This window comes from Suricata suricatta, chromosome 14, assembly GCF_006229205.1.
Source record: "Suricata suricatta isolate VVHF042 chromosome 14, meerkat_22Aug2017_6uvM2_HiC, whole genome shotgun sequence".
In the NCBI taxonomy this organism is placed as follows: Eukaryota; Metazoa; Chordata; class Mammalia; order Carnivora; family Herpestidae; genus Suricata; species Suricata suricatta.
This window is the reverse complement of record NC_043713.1, coordinates 74,304,145-74,325,258: the sequence shown is the minus strand read 5'-3', so window position 1 is coordinate 74,325,258 and position 21,114 is coordinate 74,304,145. Positions and strand designations below refer to the sequence as shown.

The 21,114-nt window shown below is 44.3% G+C and overlaps 1 protein-coding gene across 1 annotated transcript in view; it reads right to left on the bottom strand.

The window, feature by feature from the left end:
- CIT (citron rho-interacting serine/threonine kinase) overlaps positions 1-21,114 on the bottom strand; it is a 165,146-nt gene that overhangs the window by 135,096 nt on the left and 8,936 nt on the right. Inside the window, exons 3-5 of the mRNA XM_029922425.1 lie at positions 17,036-17,211; positions 11,707-11,808; positions 1,254-1,396 (exon numbers count right to left, since the gene is read on the bottom strand). Of these exons, the coding sequence (XP_029778285.1) occupies positions 1,254-1,396; positions 11,707-11,808; positions 17,036-17,211 (421 nt within the window). The remainder of the gene's footprint in view (positions 1-1,253; positions 1,397-11,706; positions 11,809-17,035; positions 17,212-21,114) is intronic.

The following is a 21,114-nucleotide window of genomic DNA, read 5'->3' as shown; positions in this document are numbered from 1 at the left end:
TGAGATGAAGGAAGAGGAGAAAGGGAAGGTGAAGGAAAAAGAAAAGAGAGGGAGGGAGAGAGGAAGTGGGGGAAGGAATAAATGTAAATTATGAGATGGATTATTTCTCCTAGAGACATGCATTTTAATTTTTTTTAATGTTTTATTTATTTTTGATACAGAGAGAGACAGAGCACGAGAGGGGGAGGGGCAGAGAGAGAAGGACACAGAACCGGAAGCAGGCTCCAGGCTCTGAGCTAGCTGTCAGCACAGAGCCTGACGTGGGGCTCGAACCCACGAACGTGAGATCTGACCTGAGCCAAAGTCGGAGGCCCAACCGACTGAGCCACCCAGGCGCCCCGAGAGACATGCATTTTATATGAAAGCAACAAAGGGATTTGCCTAAGGTCATGTAGCTAAGTCAACAGGAAGACCTGAGATTCTATTCCAGGTCTCGTGACTCCTGGCCTGACCCTGGTTCCACCCCCACAACATTCTCAGACGTACAAAAATGTCACACGAGCAACAACGTAAGGAAACACTTTTCAACTGAGGGTAGTACACCTTTGTAAATTACTAACAGGTGATGTTAGAAGTACTACCTCACGGGCTTCTGCCCTCATGTGTGTGCCAGCGCCTCCTGCAAATCGGATGTGGCTCTTCCACCATCTAACCCAAAGAACCCACGCAAGAGCTCTCACTCTTACCGGCTACATCAACAGATCTTATTAGCACACTTGAAAACAGAAGAATTATAAATAGATCTATTTCACTGTTGAACGAGGAAGCGGAAAGGTCTGCCATTTTGGAAAATACACTTTCAGCCAATTAGAGTTAAGACAGGTCAAAATTTGGGGGTGCCTGGGTGGCTCAGTCAGTTGAGCATCTGGCTCGTGGTTTCCACTCAGGTCATGATCTCATGGGTTCACGAGTCCCAGTCCCCCATTGGGCTCCACACTGACAGTGCACAGTCTGCTTGAGATTCTCTCCCTCTCCCTCTCTTTCTGCCCCTTTCCACACACACACACACACACACACACACACACACACTCTCTCTCTCTCTCTCTCTCTCTCTCTATCTCTCTCTCACTCTCTCCCCCAGAATGAATTAATAAGTAAATAAATAAATAAACTTAAAAAACAAAAAAGACTGGCTAAAATTTGGAAGGAGCAGGATTTTGATGCTGAAATCACCCATCCATTCATCCATCCTACTGTGGGAATCGTTCGGAGATACGAGTTACTTCTAAGTACACTGTCCGAGTCTCACTTACCGATGCACGTACCCCATCTGGTGAACGCTGTGAACAGCCAGAATCAACTCGGCTAGGTAAAACTGAATCGCATTTTCGTCTAATTGGTCCTCGTATCTATTCAAAAGTGACAGCAAGTCCCCTCCAGGCTGATATTCCATGACCTGTATAGAATGCCAAAGTTATTCATTCTTCATACACCCCAAAACGGGAATGTCTCAATTAGAGCCTCAAATGCTGCCTGACGTGTTATAATTACGACGTCGCCACAAAGCAACCAAGATATGAAAGACACATTGTAAGTCACGTAGGATGAGGTCCCTGCCCTACGGAAATTCCATCCAATATCCGAGAGAATCAATATAATGAAAGACTGGCCCAAGACACCACGCACAGTGTTTGCAAGGTAAGCTTGAAAAGCTGAATTAAATCCACCCACTCACCCACCCAAGTTGACACCCCAGACATTCCCTAGGATCTGGTGCACAGTGTAGATGAAAACTGCTGGAAGGCAACAAACGCTCTGGCACCTTTCAGTATTTCTCCCCGCACCCAGCAGAACACAGGAAGCTGCAACAAATGTGATACAATCTTTTCCCGCAACAGTCATCTGACCACCTCTGTTACAAATTTAAATGTGAACCGTACACTCTCTGAGCTAACAATTCCACTTCTGACCATTTGTCTTACAGGAACTTCCCGTAGTTTGTAGATCAATAGACACATAGATTCACTGTAGCATTGTTTGTGACACAGGAGAGAGAAAAAGCCTGGAAATCACCCAAACACCCATCATTAAAAAATTGCTGGAATATGACATATCTAAACCACGGAGAAGATGTAGGTAGGAAAAATGAACAGACTCACTCTATTCAAACTGCCATGGAAAGCTGCCCATGATAAGAGAAAGTGACATCCTATACAGGATAAAGTAGAACCTCTTTTTTTCTGATTAAAAAAAATTATTACGTTTGTTAATATATATATCATATTATGTTTGAGGCCGGCTTGCTTAGGAAGCTACAAACTGCAGCCTGTGACTTTCGCTCTTTGCCTTTCAGTTTCATCCACTGTAAAAGGAGGATAAGACTAATTCCCTGGCAATACGCTGCCTGGCATTAACAAGGTCTTCCAATGCCAGTCAGGTGCCCTCCGTTCCCGACCGTCACTGCACGGTCCTTTCCTCTCTGGCTGAGAGACGCTGCGGCACATTTCGACCACTCTTACTCAGCTCTCTTCTCGTCCTTTGCTCTGATTTCCCATTTTGTGAGCTACACTATAAATGTCTTTTGTTTTAAGTTGTCTCAAATCCTTTCTGGAAAGAGGCAAGATCCAAATAAACATCTTTTTTAAAAAAAAAAATACTAAATCTCTCCAACTACTGCATTCCAGAAGCCAATTTTGGGATGTGAATTCTCTCCATCCTCCTCCAAACTCCTGTTTGCTTTTGGTCCAGAATTAGAAGAAAGCTCTAGTCGAGTGAGACATGGAGCATCTGTACCTATCTGCAGAGGCCCCAGGCTGGCCCAGGAAAGATTCTGCCCGGCACGGAGTCAGCCCTATACCAGAGACCCCTGGAGGAGCCAGTGACGCATGCATGTGCTCCCCAAGGGCTCTGTGTCACCTGGGAGTCTCCCCCATTTGCGTGGCATCTTGCATCGAGCAGAAAGCCAACCAGATACTGGACAATTTGAAGAGTAAGGTTCCATTTGCACTGTAATCGCCGGAAAAAAATAGTTTATGAACTAACAGGAAGGGTGACATGTAGAAAGGGTGGCAGCTAAAATGCAGCCTTTATTGTCCCCAAATTCACAGCAGATTGAAAGCTACCAGTCCCAGTCCTAGAAGAACCCAGAGGAGCCACCTGGCTACCTAAAGCTCGCCCACTCATCCCAGCCTGGTTCTCCCCAGGCCCTGGTTCTATGGGTGAATGCTAATTTTCATATCTGTTTTAAACATACATTGCCATTAAAAAGGTCTTAAATACCCCCACCAAAAAAAATTCAATAACAACAGAAGCACTCATGCTTTTAGAACGAAAACATCTTAAAATACGAACAATGCATATTTATGACGGCACAATGGAGTTAAAAATTTTCTAACCTAGCTCGGGGCGCCTGGGTGGCTCAGTCGGTTGAGAGTCTGACTTTGGCTCAGGTCTGATCTCACCGTTCATGGGTTCGAGCCCCGCATCAGGCTCTGTGCCAACAGCTCCCTGGAGTTGCTTTGGATTCTGTGTCTCCTTCTATCTGCCTCTCCCCCACTCATGCTCACACTCGCTCTCTCTCTCTCTCTCAAAAATAAACAAACATAAAAAAACTTTAAAAATAGATTTTAAAAATAGAACGGCTTGTAAGTTTAAGGATGACAGAGCACCCACTGACAACTTTCAGGAGCTCACAAACTGACCGCTCTCTAATACTTCCCAACTTCCCAACTATTCCTGAAGACTCTGTCATTCCTGAATGACCAGTAAAACAGTTCAGAAAAATAAGAACCAACTCTTAAAAGGCAAAAAGATATGTATTCTGCGCGCTTACTCAGAGGTCCAATTTCCTGAGCTGAAAATCCCCGCCAAAACTAAGATGACTCTTTTCTGAGTCAAACAACTTTTCAGTTCTTCAAAACCAGGGTTGATTGGGAAGACAAGTGACAAAAATTACAACAGCTGCGAGGCAGCATGTTCCACAACATGGGACAAAATAGACACAAAATGACAAACCTCTAAATAGACTGGGTCCTTATCAAAGGAACTAATCAGGCTTGAGCCACCAACATGTTCCCACATTACCATCCTAAAAATGCCGAGTGTCCACCATTAGAGACCTTAATGTGGGCATTTACTGAGTAAATTTGGCTGTCCCAAGATGTATCCTGTTGGGGTACAGTTACTCATTCTGGTACAAATGGAGCAGATAGGGAACAGAGTTCGTGTATGGTCAAGCCGAGCTTAACCAATATCTTGCTGCTGAGCTTAGACAGAAAGAACAGGACTTGGGCACTTTAAGAAAACACTTCTGGACTTTTTTTTAATTTTTTATTTTTGAGAGACAGAGAGAGACAGTATGAGCAGGGGAGGGTCATAGAGAGAGGGAGGTAGAGAATCCAAAGCAGGCTCCCGGCTCTGAGCTAGCTGTTGGCACAGAGCCTGACCCGGGGCCCAAACACAGGAACCATGAGATCATGACCTGAGCCGAAGTCAGACACTCGACCGACTGAGCCACCCAGGCGCCCCCTTCTGGACTTTTTAAAGTGGTACCAAATCAAGAGGCTCCAAAAGCATCCACAAAAGTCAAAAATTAAGGGGCGGTCTGGGTGGCTCAGTTGGTTAAGCATCTGACTCCTAATCCTGGCTCAGGTCACAATTTCACAGTTCGTGAGATCAAGCCTCACATTAGGCTCTGGGCTGATGGTGAGCCTGCTTGGGATTCTCTCTCCCTCTCTCTCTGCCCCCTTACCCCCAGCACACATGCACGCTTGCTTTCTGTCAAAAAATAAAAAAACATTAAAAAAATTTTTTTAAGAGTCAAAAACTAAGAGTCTTCAAGTTTCCATACCCGATGACTTCCTATGAACCAAATACCAGGGTCAAAAGAACACTATAAACCATTTAAGGCCAAAGTTACCACCCAGGCTATGCCAGACAGTCCACTCATTGCACCTGATTTTGTCCAAAAGTGTGACTCCATCCAGGACTTTGACTACCCAGAGATGCCTGGGGAGGTACTGATCCCCCCAAAGTGTGGCTTCTAACCTAACTAACCCAGCAAGGCCTCCAGGCTCGTCAAACCTGCCTGCCCATCACAATCACCCAGGGAGATGCTTTTGAAAAACAGAAACACATCCATCAAAAAAAAAAAAAAAAATTATTTTGAGTGCTTGCTGTGTGTCAGGCACTGTTCTAGATATTAGGAAAACAGTGGCGATTAAAACAGACAAAAACCCCTTGCCTTCATGAATCTGGAATTCCAGAGGGATGAAAACCAGTGAACATGAGGCAGTGTGAAAGGGTAAAGTATCATTCTCATCCCAACCACTCAGAGGGCTTGTTAAAAATCCCAGTGACCACGGGCGAGGTCCAGAAACCTGCATTTTTAAGGAGCTACTGGGGTGACTGAGGCAGCCAGCCTAGCTCTGTGCTGAGACCCGCTGCTGCTGAAGTTGTGGAGACCACGTGGCTCCCTGCTTCAAGCAGATGGAAAGTTTCTACGGCAAGAGGTGCCCTCAATACAGCCAACGCTCCTGCTGCTTGACGCTTTTTTCAAGGACGACCTAGAGCTTTTCTGACCATCACGACGAGGTCCCCAGCAACAAAGAGCCGGAAGGTAGCCAGTCCGTCAGCACCGAGGCAACAATCCTCCGCGGACGGATGACACGTGTCCCTGCCCACAGCGACCAGCTGCAGGTCACCCAAATGGCAATCACCAAGGCCTGGTAATCAAAGGCCGGGGAGACGGGAGGAGGAGAGGGCTCTACAGGGAAACGGCCCTAAACAATGCGGCAGCCCTGCAGATGGCAGAGGAGGCACAGCAGCTGACAAACAAGCCTGGCTGGCGCTATAACGGCCTTGCTCTTTTAAAGCAAAGACATTCAGGCCAACAGAGACAAACCCTTCTAATGGCAGCAGCTGCAGAGACTAATTAAAGGGCAGATCTTACATGTGTTCAGTTTGGAAGGAGGAGAGGCTTTGCTGTTGGTGTTTGCAGCTCTACCCCAAGTACGGGGATGGCAATGCCCATCAGTTGTGTTGTATTTGAAACCAAGGACAAGAGTGCGTGCACACGTGTTTGGGTTGCACACGAACGCACACGCACATACATGCATCCCCGCGTGCACTCATATCCATGTGCGGGGAGGGGGTGAGTATTTAATGGTTCTTGTACTCTATTCCAGTTTGCACAGGGTGTCATTAGAGGCACGCTGTGCTGGACACCCTTTCAGCAATGTGCCCTTGAAATGCCTGCACTGCAATCAGCCTGCCTGAAAGTGCCATGGAAATGTAATGATGGCACTGGCATCCTTAACTGCCCTGCACACTGTCCCTGATCCCCTCCAGCATCTGGGGCGAAGGAAGGGTTTCTCAAAGCAGGGTGACCCCTGGCAGGGGCCCTAAATTATTCTTCATGAAGGTCAAGGTCGCCAAGAGAAAAAGAGAGAAGACCCCTTATTTCAGAAAATAGGAATTCCAGCCTGATTCATCCATCTATTCAGAAAAATCCTCATTGAGCACTGAATCATCCAGTCTTGGCAAGAAACACTTGTACACTCCAACTAGGTAACTGGGGACATGAACTAATGAAGCGCCCTGCATTGGTGATGAACCCTGGGCTAGTTAAGAGCTAGGGAGTAGGCACCACTCCTCAACCTCCAAGAGCAAAGAGCAAGGACCAGGTTCTTGGGACCTTCGCCATTGCTGAGGGAGCAAAAGGAGGAAGCAGTAGCCAGAAATTAACTGTAGCTACAGTCATAGGACCATGGTTCTCAAAGTGGGGTCCCCAGACCAGCAGCAGCACCTGCGGCGTGGGTGCAAATTCTTGGGCCCAGTCTTCCATCTACGAAGCCAGAACCTGTGACATTGGGGCCAGGCAAACCAGGAAAACAGAACAAAATTGTGACTCCTCAGACTCTAAATGCATTCACATGAAATATGCCTCAAAAGACCAGGACACAAAACAACTATTTTGAAGGCACCAAGAACCCCTTCAGGCAATAACACATTCAGCAGCTGAATTGCTGTCAATAAGAGGTATTAATATCTCATTTTGCCAATGAGAACAGTGAAGCCAAAAAAGGCCAAGGCTCCAGAGAGACCAACCAAGGAAGAGTAATAAAACAAGAACCTATATTCTAAGTAACAGCTTTGTTCTGACGGGCAGCCAGCTTCCAAAACCCTCCCTTCCGAAACAGCAACATGAGAACATGCTGGTGAGTTTTGAGACATGCCTGAAAACTGGATAATCTTTTCCAAGAGATCAAAACAGCACATGTCTCACTGTCAAAACTATCATAAGCTGCCACATTTCACTAAAATAAACAATGAAGTTGTATTTGTTAACTCTCTCCAGCCTCCCAGTGGCAGCAGAGGCTGGAGCCCAACCCCCACAGGCCACGGGGGTCACTGCCTAGAAACAGCCAACCTCCAAACTGTCCCTACATAGGAAGGAAACACCACCTGTGCAACTGCATGGCCTTCAGTGGAAAGCGAGACAAGAAATACAAAGAACTAATTCCAAACAGGACCTCAGAACCAGGGTCAGAGTAGAAGTGCTTTGGAATGTGACAGTGTAACATAATGGGTAAAAGTATGGGAGGTGGATCTAGGGGGCCCGGCTTCAAACCCCAGACCTATCTTTTATTGCCTGCAAAAGTAGATGTTTTAACCTCTGTGGCAGACTATAACTGGTCCCCCAAATCCATTCTTCCCAAAGCTGGAGATTGGCCATGCCACTAGACAGTATAAATGTAAGGTCATGTGATCCAGTTCTAGTCAATAAAATAGGAAAGGAAATGATGTGCTCCACTTCCAGATCTTTCTAAGTAAAAGGAACTTGCTTGTTCTGCATTCTGCTCCTTTCTCCTACCAGCCAGGTGAAAGGAGAATATGAAATACCCAACTTCAGCCACATCAGAGAGGACAACATCCTAAGGGATGAGGAGCCACAAGATGGAAGGAACCTGGGTCCCTGGATTATCACATACAACAGAGCCGCTCCATCAGTTTGGACTGTATTTTGGTATCTTTTTGTGACAGCAGCTTAGCCTATATCTTAACTAATACATTCTATGTCAACTGAGGGAGAAAAAATTGGGATGAGCAGAGAGAAGTCAATGTGAGGCCACTGTAAGGAAAGAAGATTCATGGATCAGTTGTAGGCTTGGAGCAAGGGCAGCCTAAAGACCCACGGCATGAAAAACATCAGTACAAAGCCAGCAAGCTTTAAGAGTCTCACAAAGCACTTAGATGCAACAAAACTACAAGTGGTGAGTTGCAAAACAATGGTGTCTTTGTAAAGATCCACTCCTTCCTGGAAGGACACTGGTGAAGGCATCTGTTATATGGAATTGAACAGATTTCATCATGAACCAGATGAACAAAGTGCTGTTTCCATGGGCTGCCTGCCAGAACACAGAACTAGCCTTGTTATATAGAACCAGACATTAACAATACAATGGACTTCATTGCAATTTTCAATACGCCAGAAAATGGCAAGCCACATTCATTGGTATGTACCAACAAATTGCTAACCATCAAATTTCAAAAGGATCCAAGTTCAATTTCCCTGCACTGCACTCCAAATTTTTAAAATCCCACTGGATCTAACTTGAATTACATATTTTAGAGAATAAAACTCATACTCCTAATGTGTGATTTCCATAACACAGTAAGTAAATCTGTATGTAAATCCATGTCTATGAAATTAAGCAACATTCATCCAATAAACACATCTTAAGCATTTACTTAGGGAAACACTACTGGAAATATAATCCCTCCCTTCGTGGAGGGAGGAGTAGCCTGGTAGGGGAGCCCGACACCCACTCGTGAAGAGGGGGGTGTCATGGATATCCAAGCAGAAGGGCAACCCTTCCATAAGAAGAGGGGCCAGAATGAGTTTCTGGAAGAAGTGATATCTGGCCCAAGTCCAGACGGAGAAATAGGAGTTAGCCTGGGAAACAGGGAAAGAGGGAACAGCATGGAGAAAGGTCAGAGGCCAGATTAAAGAACTAAAGGAAGGTCAGGATGAATGTAAAGTAAAAAGAAAGAAATGGTAAGCAACAAGCCTAGAGGTATATGTGGAAAAAGGCCTTGGAAAGCACATGAAAGAGTCTGGACTTTATCCAGAGGGCAGCAGGGAGTCTTAAAGGATTTTAACAGTGGGATGACTTGGCTGCGGTGTGTAGAAGACCTGGGGGAAGGGCAAGACAGATGGCAGGGAGAACACTTAGGAGATTACCACAGTAATGCAGGGAAAAAGATGGCAGCTGAAACTCACCCAGTAGAAGCAGGAATGGAGAAAGAGATAGCTCTGAGAAATATATAGGTCACTGATTCCTACTTGTTTTATTCACTGATCTTTAAATGTATTTTCAATTAAATTGCATTTGCGTTACCAGTGAATGTTCAATTGCAAGGGAGCTTATGATCATTTATTTACATGTAAACTTCAAAGGTTTGGTGAACTATAAGTGGTCAGTGGGTACACTGGAATTTTGACACTTCATGATACCAGAATAGATCTATGGTCCCCTTATCTTGTGGCAGAAAGTATTTCCAGACACGCAACGTTCAGATTTTAGAAAAGTAAAATGGCATGTGACTTTATATTATGTAATACCCTAGGGTAGGACTTGGGATATCACCCTGTCATCAAATGCAATCAAAATCACAATTCCTCGGCAAAATTATAAATCATCACACTAAAAGGAATGAAGACGAGATTCAGGTCAGGTTTTACTAGAGAGTTCAAGTCAGGTTTTGCTGCCAAATAAGTAACAAAAGAACTTGAGGTTATCCAGAGCTCTGGACATTTCAGAATTGCATATAAGGGATGGGGGATTTATAATCATATCTTGGTTCCTATGCTGAGTTTGGATATTTATAAGAAAATTGTACCCTCAGCAAGCATTTTACTCCAAATTACCAACATCCTTGAGAAGAGAATGCAGACGGGGAAATAATTACAAGATCCCATCAGCAATACCCAATTGAGCTACTAAAGCAGGGTGTAAAAATGTCGTTGCAGCCAGGTATCAATGTGCTGAGGCAACCAGAACTCCAGGAAACAGCTGTTCTGAGATCATTCCCATCTTGTAAGATGGCGGCTAGAAAACCTGGGAAGATGCTCACTAAGCTAAGAACGCTAATGTCAGTGACAAATCCAGATGGGAAGCCCCACACACAAAAGGCCCAAAAAGGAAGCCCTCCTGCCACTGGGAGATCTGTTAGCAGAGGAGCGGCTGATATCCCCAAACCATAAGGTATCCTAGTTAGGCTCTGCCCAAGAGGAGGTTAATTCCACAATTAGACAGAAAAAGAAAGGGAAGGCCTACCATTGGGATGAAGCTAATTGGTAGGGATAAACATGGTGGCACCGAAGAGATTAAAATTTTTTAAATGACCAAGTATTATCTTCTTGAAGATGCACTTTGGAAACGGTTGAGCCATGAAAACAAAAATAGAAATGAAACTACTAGTCAACACAAAAGGAAACTACGAGCTGCTATACTCCCAGGGCCCCCTGGTCATCTCATTGGCCACCTTAATGCAAGCGGCGTCAACCACCAGCTGTCATCAGTATTACACAGAATGCTTAGAATGTGTCCTCGCCTCTACCGTGTGGTTAGTGCACGGCCAATCTCCCAATGCATTTGTACATAAACATTCTCACTCAGAAGGCTAGGTGGGGCCGGGGGGTGGGGGTGACTTCTCTACCAGCACTGAGTTCTCAGCTAATACAAAACCAATGCAAAGAAAGTGCTTATTACAGGTCAGAAATAAAGGCAATAAAGTCCCCCAAAACTATCCAGTGGAAGTTCAGTATAAATGGGAGTCCATCCCTCTCTTACCCTTTCCTCTTACATGAGCCTCTATAAAATTTCTCTCCATTCAAGGTAATAGTATGATAGTCTTGTTTTAAGGGCTTCATTGGGAACAAAAGTTGTTTCTGGGATACATTTTTTTTCTTTAGGACTCTAAGCCCCCAAGAACCTAAGCAAGGCCCCAGAATTAATTTTAGCATTGTATAAGTTATGCTACATGTACATCAGAAATACTATGGCATTGTTCAAAAGATCTGTACGTACTGGCATGAAAAAATGTCCAGGGTAAATTGCTGAAAGGCAAAAAGCAAGCTGAAGAATAGAGGGTAATACACAAGTTTCATAAAACAAACTGTATACATGTGTTATAAATATAGACATGGACATATTTTTTCCATGAGGGTTAGGAAGAACATCATAACCAATAATAGGTTCCCCTAGGGAAAGGGATTAGGAAGAAAGGTAAAGAACTTTCCCTATTTCGTATGGTTCTGCAGTGTTTGCATCTTCTTAAAATGTGCATTATCTCAATTTTTAAAAATTAAAAAAGTTAAATGATGTTCACTAGATTTAGTGGTGATCATTTCACAATATATACAAATACTAAATCATTACACTGTGCACCTGAAGCTAATGTAATGTTGTAGATCAATTATGTCACACACAAAAATTAAAACAAGAGTCTATTAAAGGTAGTATTAGACTATTTCCAAATAAATGATTTTTCATTATTGCCCTTTAAGCCACAGCTACAATCAATGGGGTTGTTTCTAAATGGAATAGCCCTTCATCTTTAGGACAAGGAGAAAAGACGACAACTTAAAGTCAGGACAACAGCTCAGTGGACCGTATGGACCAGAACCATATCCAATTCCATGTCTGTGATATCTGAGTATCAGTCTAGACTAATTCCAGAGAGATGGATGAAAAGACTCACCAGATAAAGGTTATTTTTGTCCTGAAAGGCATACTGTAACTGGGGAATCCAAGGGCTTGTGCTCCTAGACAGTATGTTCCGTTCTTCCTCAAAAAATGAAACCTAGGGGAAAAAGAAACCCTTTAGACAATTATAATATGAAGAACTAAGTGATGGGGGAGGGGCGAATGTCCCATCTTCTCTTTAAGCCTAAATGGATGCCTCTAGTTTAAAAAAAGAAAAATCATCCCTTAGCCCAGACCCCACAAATTTCATTCATTCGCCTACTTTGCTCACAATTTTTGCCAGATCTTTGTATTATCTGTCCGATTATTTACTTTTGTCCTTAAAGTCAACTCACTTCTTTTCAATCTAAATATCTTCCTCTTTTTCTTCTTCTTCACCTCCTCTCCCTGATAATTCAGTCCGAAAGCCATTAGGTGGAACAGAATAAGGTAAGCATCCATGGCAGGTGGTAAGGAGAGTGGGACACAGTGGCCCAGAACGGGGTGCCACGTCCAAGCAGGGCGAGGAGGGTGGCAACCATGTAGGGGGTGGGGAGCAGTCCAATATCAGGTATCAAGTGCCCAAATAGGGTGAGGAAAGCATCCACATGCAACAATAGCCTGGCACAATGCATCTGAGGCCACCAATGGGAAGGGTGGCAGCCAAGACAATAGATTGGATGCGCACAGATGCATAAAATAGGCTAAATTATGGGTGATATCAGAGAAGGGAGCTACAAACACAGAAAAGGTAAACACTAGAATACACTCAGAGAAGTGGATTAGACCTGTATGAACACATGGTTTTTCAATATACAGAGATGGAGAAATAAATATAGACAGAGAAACAAATGTGTGTGTGTATGTGTGTGTGTGTGCACATGTAGCTATATTAAATACCCGAGTGTGTGTTCTCTAGCTCTGCTTACTGAAAGGGATCTGGGAGCAGAGATAACCCAACAGCAATAAGGACACCTAGTGCCCAGAACCTGGTTACTAAATACCATTTTACACTAAAAGGAACAGGCATCCTTTGAGAAAGGTCTGATTCCAAGGGTGGGGCAGGCAAGGTAAAAGTACAGGAGCCTGAACATCCTATACCAGAAAGTAAGACAGTAATTCAAAGATGGGGATGTATCAAAAGACACAGAAATAAACCTGAAGAGATTCTCGTGGCCCAACTTAGAGGACAATGTGAGTATAAACATGTAAAATGACAGGAATGGCGTGTAATTCACTGACTTAAGAAAATTCAAGTCCAGCAATAAATTAATAACCTGAAAGTTTTATGAGGAATGGGTGTTTCCCTCCCTACAGAATACTTATTAATGACGAAGCAGAGAGGAGTGACCCTACAGTGGAGAAGCATGGCAGATTCCGAAGTGAACATCGACACGAATGTGACAAACTGAAATGGACTCATCCGCTGGGATGCAGTGAAAACAGAGCATCTCATCTGTGAAACCCCTGCCAAAGATCGAGAACCTGAATGAACCTGAACATGAACAACATTAAACACATCTGTATGTTTACAAAATAACTGGCCTGTAATCTTCGGAATCACCAAGGTCATGAGAGTCCAGGGAAAATTGAGAAGCTGGTCCAGACTGAAAAAGACTAAGAAGACAGGAAAAACTAAATGCTATGTGTGATCCTGAGCCTGACTCTTTTGTTCGAAAAGACTGTGAAACGGTTGGTGGACTGTGAACGGGGTCTGAGGATTAGACGGTAGTAAGGTGGCATTGTTTCTTTTCCAATAGTGACGGGTGCGTTGTGGTTCACGGGAGCGCATCCTCATTGTAGGAAATGCACACTGAAGTATTTGGAGGTAACGGGGCACCAGGTTGGCAATGTATTTTCAAATGGCTCAGGAAGAAAAAAGTTATTCATAGTTTATAATAGTTTTACATGTCAACTTGACTAGGCTATATATAGTGCCCAGCTAATCTCGGTGTTGGAGTGAAGGTGTTCTGTAGACATGGTTAACAGGTCAACATGCACAATCAGTTGAGTTTGGTAAAGGAGCTCATCCTTTCTGGGTGGGTCTCAGCCAATCATCTGAAAGAACAAAGGGGCTTTCCGGAGGCTTCCCTGATAAAGAAGAAACTCTGCCTCGGGTTTGCGTTATCAGCTCTTGCCCAGGAGTTTCCCGCTTACTGCCCTACGGATTTCAGATTTCCAGTCCTCACAATCGGGTAAGTCATATATGCGTATATACTTTCAATGTGCATATATTTTATATACATTATAGAGTCCTGGCTGATACACGGGGCTTGCAACTTTTCTATAAATCTGTGACTGTTTCAAAATAAAAATAATTTTAATTTTAGGGGCGCCTGGGTGGCTCAGTTGGTTAAGCATCTGACTCTTGGTTTCGGCGCAGGTCATGGTCTCAGTGCAGGACATGGTCTCGTAGTTCATGACATTAAGCCATGGGCTCTGTGATGACAGAATGGAGCCTGCTTGGGATTCTCCCTCTCTCTCCCTGCCCCTCCCCCACTCTCACTCTCTCAAAATAAATAAAACTTCAAAAAAAAAGTAGTAATTTAACTTTAAATATAACTTCTTTCAATTAACAACAACGTCTATAAAACTCCCAGGTTTTGACATGTTAGTTAATATTAGACTATTAAACACCTCAAAATAGTTTCGTCCATGTACTTCCTAAAATCATCTTGCATGCCACCAGTGACACATGGAACACGTTCGGGGAAACAACGCAACTTCTGTAAGCTCCTGCACTTGATCTGTGGTCTGTCTTCTCTCCTGGCACATAAAAGGTGTTCAGTGAAAGTCGGCTGAACGGAAAAGCCTACATCTTCATTTGCTCACCACTGGGTCCTCTTCTGACCCGAAGTTTCCATTGAAATAAATGGCCTTGGGCACCTGGGTGGCTCAGTTAGTTGAGTGTCTGACTTTGGCTCAGGTCATGATCTCACAGTCTGTGAGTTTGAGCCCCATGTCAGGCTCTCTGCTAACAGCTTGAAGCCTGGAGCCTGCTTCGGATACTGTATCTCCCTCTCTCTCTCTGTCTGGCCCGCCCCCCCCCTCCCAACACTCACTCTCTCTCTTTCTCAAAAACAAACATTAAAAAAAATTTTTTAGTAAGTAAAATAAACGGTCTCTGAGGACTCTTCTGGTCCCCACAGAGCGCTGGGCAGGTATGCTGGCCTCTCCTAGGTGCCAGGTCTTGCTTCCAGGATGTTACCTCTGCCAACCTCCTTCTCTGACATTTCCTCTCACTCACTCCCCATGCTGGTTTTTCTCTTCTCACGCCCTTAAATTCTGAAGCCTTGCCATGGCTCAATTAAAGACTCTCCTTTTCTTTATATTCACCCTCTTAAGGAATGGTTGGGGGCTTTTATTAGCTCCTGCATGGGTACAATTTTTAAAACCCCCAGCCCACACCTCACACACTTTGGGAGTCATTCACCTGAAGGCAGGCACACCTATCTGAACATCTCTATTGCTTGCCTGCAGTGCGGTATATCAGACTGCTTTCTTTTCACATGCACTACTTTGCACCTAAAACATAAGCATTGCAAGGTGAGGGCCACAGTTAACGCCTTTCAAGGACGTAGGCGCACGACACGCACAACAGGTGCTCACTGAGTACGTACCATGACAGGCGGTTGCTTAGGTACCAGGAGGTTGTGCGACGCCCTGTCATTTCTCCTTCCTGTGAAGTTGCTCACATCTCACTGCTGAACACAGGCTCCATCATTCACGGACTGTGACAAGCAGCTTCCTGACTTCCGCTGCTTCTTTGACTGGAGGCCACACAATCACGGAGTCCTCAGACTCTGATCCCCACCTCCTCCTTCCAACAGCCTCACAAAGTCAACTGCCATTCCAAACAAACAGTTCTTGGGGGAATGAGGAGTCACCACGTAATAGGTACAGAGTTTCTGTTTGGGAGGATGGGAAAGTTCTAGAAATAGTGGCTATGGTTGCACAACATTGGTAAATGCTCTCAAGGCCAGTAAATTGTACCCTAAACAGATTGCAACAGTAAATTTTAGGGACGCCTGGGTGGCTTAGTCGGTTAAGCCCAACTTTGGCTCCAGCCATGATCTTGCAATTCGTGGGTTTGAGCCCCGCATCAGGCTCTGTGCTGATAGCTCAGAGGCCTGGAGCCAGATTTGGATTCTGTGTCTCCCTCTCTCTCTGCCCCTCCCCAACTTGCATGCTCCCTCTATCAAAAATAAACATTAAAAAAAATTTTTAGACAGTACATTTTAAGTCATGTATAGTTTGCCACAATAAAAAAGGGTTCAGATTTCCCGCCAATTACCCTCTCCCCACCCAAATGTCTCATTTCTCCCCATTTCCTAGTCCCATCTGTTCTAACCAAGAAGGAAACACACACACACATGCACACACACATCTGTACAGCATTCTAGGACTCAAACCTCCAGAACGTCACACACATACTTCCACCTGCCGCGTCTCATCACATCTCTCCGCCCAGAACCTGCATTCGCTCTAAGCAGCGTGAACCTCCCCGAACCGTCCCTGGCTCACTCACATCTCTCCTCACTCCCGAGTTGGTGAATTTGCTAACTGCTCTTCTTTCTGGGATAGTTTAGCTGCTAAGCGCCTGCTTTATACATTTGCATTTTCTCTCCACTTTCCGAAGTTGTTTTTAAAACCCCGTAACTAACAGCCATGGAGCTTCAACTGCTTTCACAGGCTTCCCACGGAGCCGGGCTCATTATCGGACACACGATGTGTGCTTGGATGTCTGTGACTAATAAATTGCTCAGGACACCAAGGCTGATGGCCATCTCTCTAGAAACTCAGCAAACGAATCGATATGTCTGGAGCAGCAGCCTTGTTTCAAAGAAAAATACCACGAGTGTAAAAGAGAAATTCTTACCTGCTCTCAAACAAGCAACAGCCTCGCCACAGAACTATTTTATTTAATTTCTTCAAAGGCCTGTTTTAAAATCAAATACATATGCCCACAACACAAGTATTAAAAACTGTGCAGACAACCAAATGCTGCCTGCCTCATCCCACAATATGCATAACTCAAAATCCCCAGCTGACGGTCATGAACGGTCATCTTAAATTCGTTAGTGAAAAGGCCACGTTGATTCTGAATAAAATACAACTACAGAAACCTGATACAGCAATCGCGGAGAACTTGTGAGCCCTAAAATGAGTCCGTATCCGTTCAAGCAAAGCTGAGAACGTGACAGCTCTTTCTGCAACGGTAATGAACCAGAGAGTCACCGAGGAAAACTGGCTCCATCCTGGATGTCGTTCCGGCAGATGATCGCCTCTGCAGTGAACATTCTGGCACAGGAAGGGGAAAGGGCGTGGTGTGAAGATGCTCCTACCTGCTCTTGGGCCAACAAGGTCGCCTTCTTCATGACCTTCATGGCATAGACGTCGCCGGTCGCACGCTCTCTTACCACCTGCACGTCAGCAAAGTGACCGCAACCCACGAGACTTCGGACTTCAAAGTCCTTTGCTGAAGGCCGGAGCTCCTGCAACTCAGCTACGGTGTCAGAATCTGCAAGGGATGTAAGTTATTCCCAGGTGAGTGAAGCACTTCCCAACACATGCATCTTAATGAAAGGGAGAAAAAAAAAAAAGGAAAGGAAAACAGTGTTCCTATGTGTTCCCTCGCTGTCAAAAGACATTTTAGTCACTTTCTCATCCGTCATGAATAATTATAAAATCAGCACAAAAGTGTTTTTATATGAGAAGTTAAAATTAAGGGCTCCAGAAATTCCAAAGCAGTTTCCATGGTAGCTAGGATTTGAATCCTGTAGACTCAGAAAACAGGAGGAGGACACAAATCAGGCTTGTCTTCCTCCTCTCCAAAGGCCGCAAGGCAGCGTTCGGTCGCACACGCTCATCAGCATTTAGACTGCTTCACAATGTGACGTAGGCAACACGATTCCCATCTCGATCAGCTCTGGGGCTGACTTCCCGATGAGCCCATTCTAAGTGCGTTCTGTGCAGTGTTATCCCACCAACCCTCCTCCCTCGGACTGTGTCCCCTTCATATACAGCAGCGCTGCCAAAAAGAACAAAGAGGAAAATGGAGCCCTGACATTTGCTCTGCAGCGTTGACAGGTCACCCACCTGAAGGGTTTGCAACTATCTTTTCCTTAGCCTATAATCCTACTCCTTTTTCAAGTCCAGTGTCTCAGTCAGTATCTTAGTCTGCTCAGGCTGCTGCAGCAAAATACCATAGATGAGGTGGCTTAAACACCAGGCATTTCTTTCTTACGGTCCTGGAGGCTGGGAAGTCCGAGATCAAGGTGCTGGCGGACTGAGTTCCTGGTGGGAAGCCACTTCCTGGCTTACGGCCAGCTACCTTCTCCCTATATGCTCACAAGATGGAGAGAGAGGGAACCCTGGTTTCTCTTCTTCTTCTTCTAAAGACAACAACTCCATCACAGAGGCCCCACCTTCACAACTTCATCATCTGAATTTGCAGGGGGCACGAACCTTCAGTCCCTAGCAGGTGGAGGTCCTCAATGTGTGAAGTATGGACTAAATGGATGGCAGATTTGGAATCTACAGTATAATTATTGACACTCTAAGAACACTAACCCGGGACACTGCTGGATATGCAATGACTCTCTAAGGATCTGAAAGAATGAAGCGGAACAGCTGTAACTGACTAAAACATTCAATCCTGCACATTATAAAGAAACGGCATCAAATACAGGGGTTAAGCTCCAAGGGAAGACAAGAGGAACACAGAATCAAAATGATTCTGGAGAGCCCCTCGGAAAGGCGCCATGATGAAGACCAAGAGACTCTTGATATGCCAGACAGACACTAAAGTCCTGTGGGCAGTAGAGCAGGTCGCCATTTCCATAGGTGGGCACCAAGTAAAGTTGGGAGCTACAGTCTAGAGTTACACTTGGCTTGGCAAGTTATTCACACAATGAGAGGAAATGAGTCTGACAAGAGGAAAAGCTATTTCATTACTATAGTCACTGAGCAGCATATTGATAAATTAGCCAAGGCAAATTTTAATTGGTACCCACCGCCTTTCTGTGTTGCGTGGGCAGAGTTGAATTCACTTGGATTAAAGGCACACATGATGAACCCTACTGCACTGAGTGCCTTCCCACCCTTGAACTCTACCTCTCTCTTTAGCCAGTCATCCTGAAAGCACCTCCTTTTGGTCCCTGGGGGAATCAGGCAAGCGTGGTCAGCACATCCAAATAAACTCATCATGACCATCGAGAAAAATAAATCTAGAGCACCTTTGTGGAGAATTCCATGCAGAAGCAGAACTGAACGCTGCACAAGATTTTCCTTTTGCCCTGCCATCCCTGTGCCAAGTCCTGTCTATCTTCCCTACCCTTTCTCCAAGTTTCTTTCAGATCAAGTATTTGGGTTTTGAATTATAGTTCCCCAAATATGCTGGCTTGCAACTTTCTGGGTTGAACCTGATTTTATTATTGTTTTTGCATGAAGCCAACTGTTCCCGATTCTCTTTTAGGCCTTGGGTCCCTGAGTTGCTTACGGCACCAACTCGACTCTCGACCCATTGTCGCTGGTAACCACCAGGCATTTCAATCACACAAGTAAATAAACTGCTATAGGCAGAACCACAAGGATACTCAGAATTCTGGGAAACCTGACCAAATTTCTAGATCTTTTCCCAAAGGCTTTGGATTATTAAAGTGAACAGTTGAGGTACAGAACTCAAGTCTATGACTATTTAAAAAGAAAACAAATTCACAATTTCCCTCCACACCAGCAGCTTCTGTGATTCCGAAACCACATCACACTTCAGCCCTGTTCACTGTCAGTTACAGCATTTACGTACTGAATATTGAGGTGGAAATGAAGACCCAAAGCACCGTAATGAAAAGGCAGTCAAAGCGTGACCTTGTCAGACAAACATTTGGACCCAGGGGCAAAAGCCATTACCGTGGAGTATATCGCTTCCTTTTCTGAAACTCAGTCATTCAACATTTCAATTTCTAGGAATTTGTCCTTCACAGAAATGTTAGCAGATGTGCTCGAAACAGACAGACAGGAAGATGCTCATCATGAGCACTGCTTGTAACAGAAAAATAATCAACAATGACCTAAAGGTCCATCAACAGGGAAATGGAATTGACCTAAAAGTCCCACCCACAGAAATCCATATTAGGTACCGGAGGCAGCTCAGTCTCCACTAGAATCTATTACATATTCTTTAAGGGCAGGGATTTTTTTGTCCGTGTTGATCACTATTGTGAACACAGTACCTAAAACAGAACCCGGCACACAGCAAGTGTTGAGTAAATACAATGCCGAGCAAGCAAAGCTAGTAGCAAAATATTACATACCTATGATTCATTTTGGGTAAAATTAAATTAAAGTAACATTAGATCATCCACGTGAAGGGTAGATAATTGCTTGTTGACTGGTACAATGAGTTCGTTACACTATTCTCTTTACTTAAGACGTCCATAATAAATGTTTTATAAGGACAAAAAAGTTGCACTATTAGGCACCAACTTGTTAACAATGGTTATCTTAGATAAGATTTTGAGAGACATTCTCTCATTTTGACCTTTCGTTTATTTTTAATTTTTGAGAGAGACAAAGGGGGAGAGAGGTAGAGAGAGTGAGACCAAAGAAGAAGGGTAGAAGGAGGGAGAGAAGGAGAAAAGGGAAGAGGGGGAGAGAGAGAGAGAGAAAAAAAATTCCAAGCAGGCTCCAAGCCCAGCGCAAGGCTCAATCCCACGTCCCTGGATGGTGACCTGAGCCAAAATCAAGAGACTGATGCTCTAACCAACTGAGCCATCCAGATGCTCCATACTTATTATTTTTTTTTAATAATTTGGATGTTTTATATATTTGACTTTGTATTATGTTTAGAATTAGAAAAAAATTTCTTACAGTCATAATGCACCCATACATACCAAGTTAACAAACTGAAGCTTTTGCCTACAGTAAATGTAGCTAAAAGAGGATAGGATTAAAACTACTGTCAAACCATCAAGAATAGTCCAATGTCAACAATTATCAACACTTTTTTATTCATGGTTTTTAAGTTTATTTTTACACACACACACACACACACACACACACACACACACACACAAGTTGGGGAGGGGCAGAGAAAGAGCGAGAGGGGGAGAGAGAGAAAATGCCAAACAGGCTCCACACCATTAGCACAGAGCCCAATGCAGGGCTCGAACCCATGAACCATGAGATCATGACCTGAGCCAAAGGGAGATGCCCAACCAATTGAGCCACCCAGGCGCCCTCTATTCATGTTTTCATATCAGTTTATTTTTTACACAAATTCTATGATACTTACAGTTTTGCCCCTTAACTTTCTTCACTAAGCAACATAATCATTTAACCAGTATTTACTGGACATCTACCATGTGCCTGACACTGTTTTAGGCACTGGGAATAGAACAGTAATTAAGACACAAAAATCTCT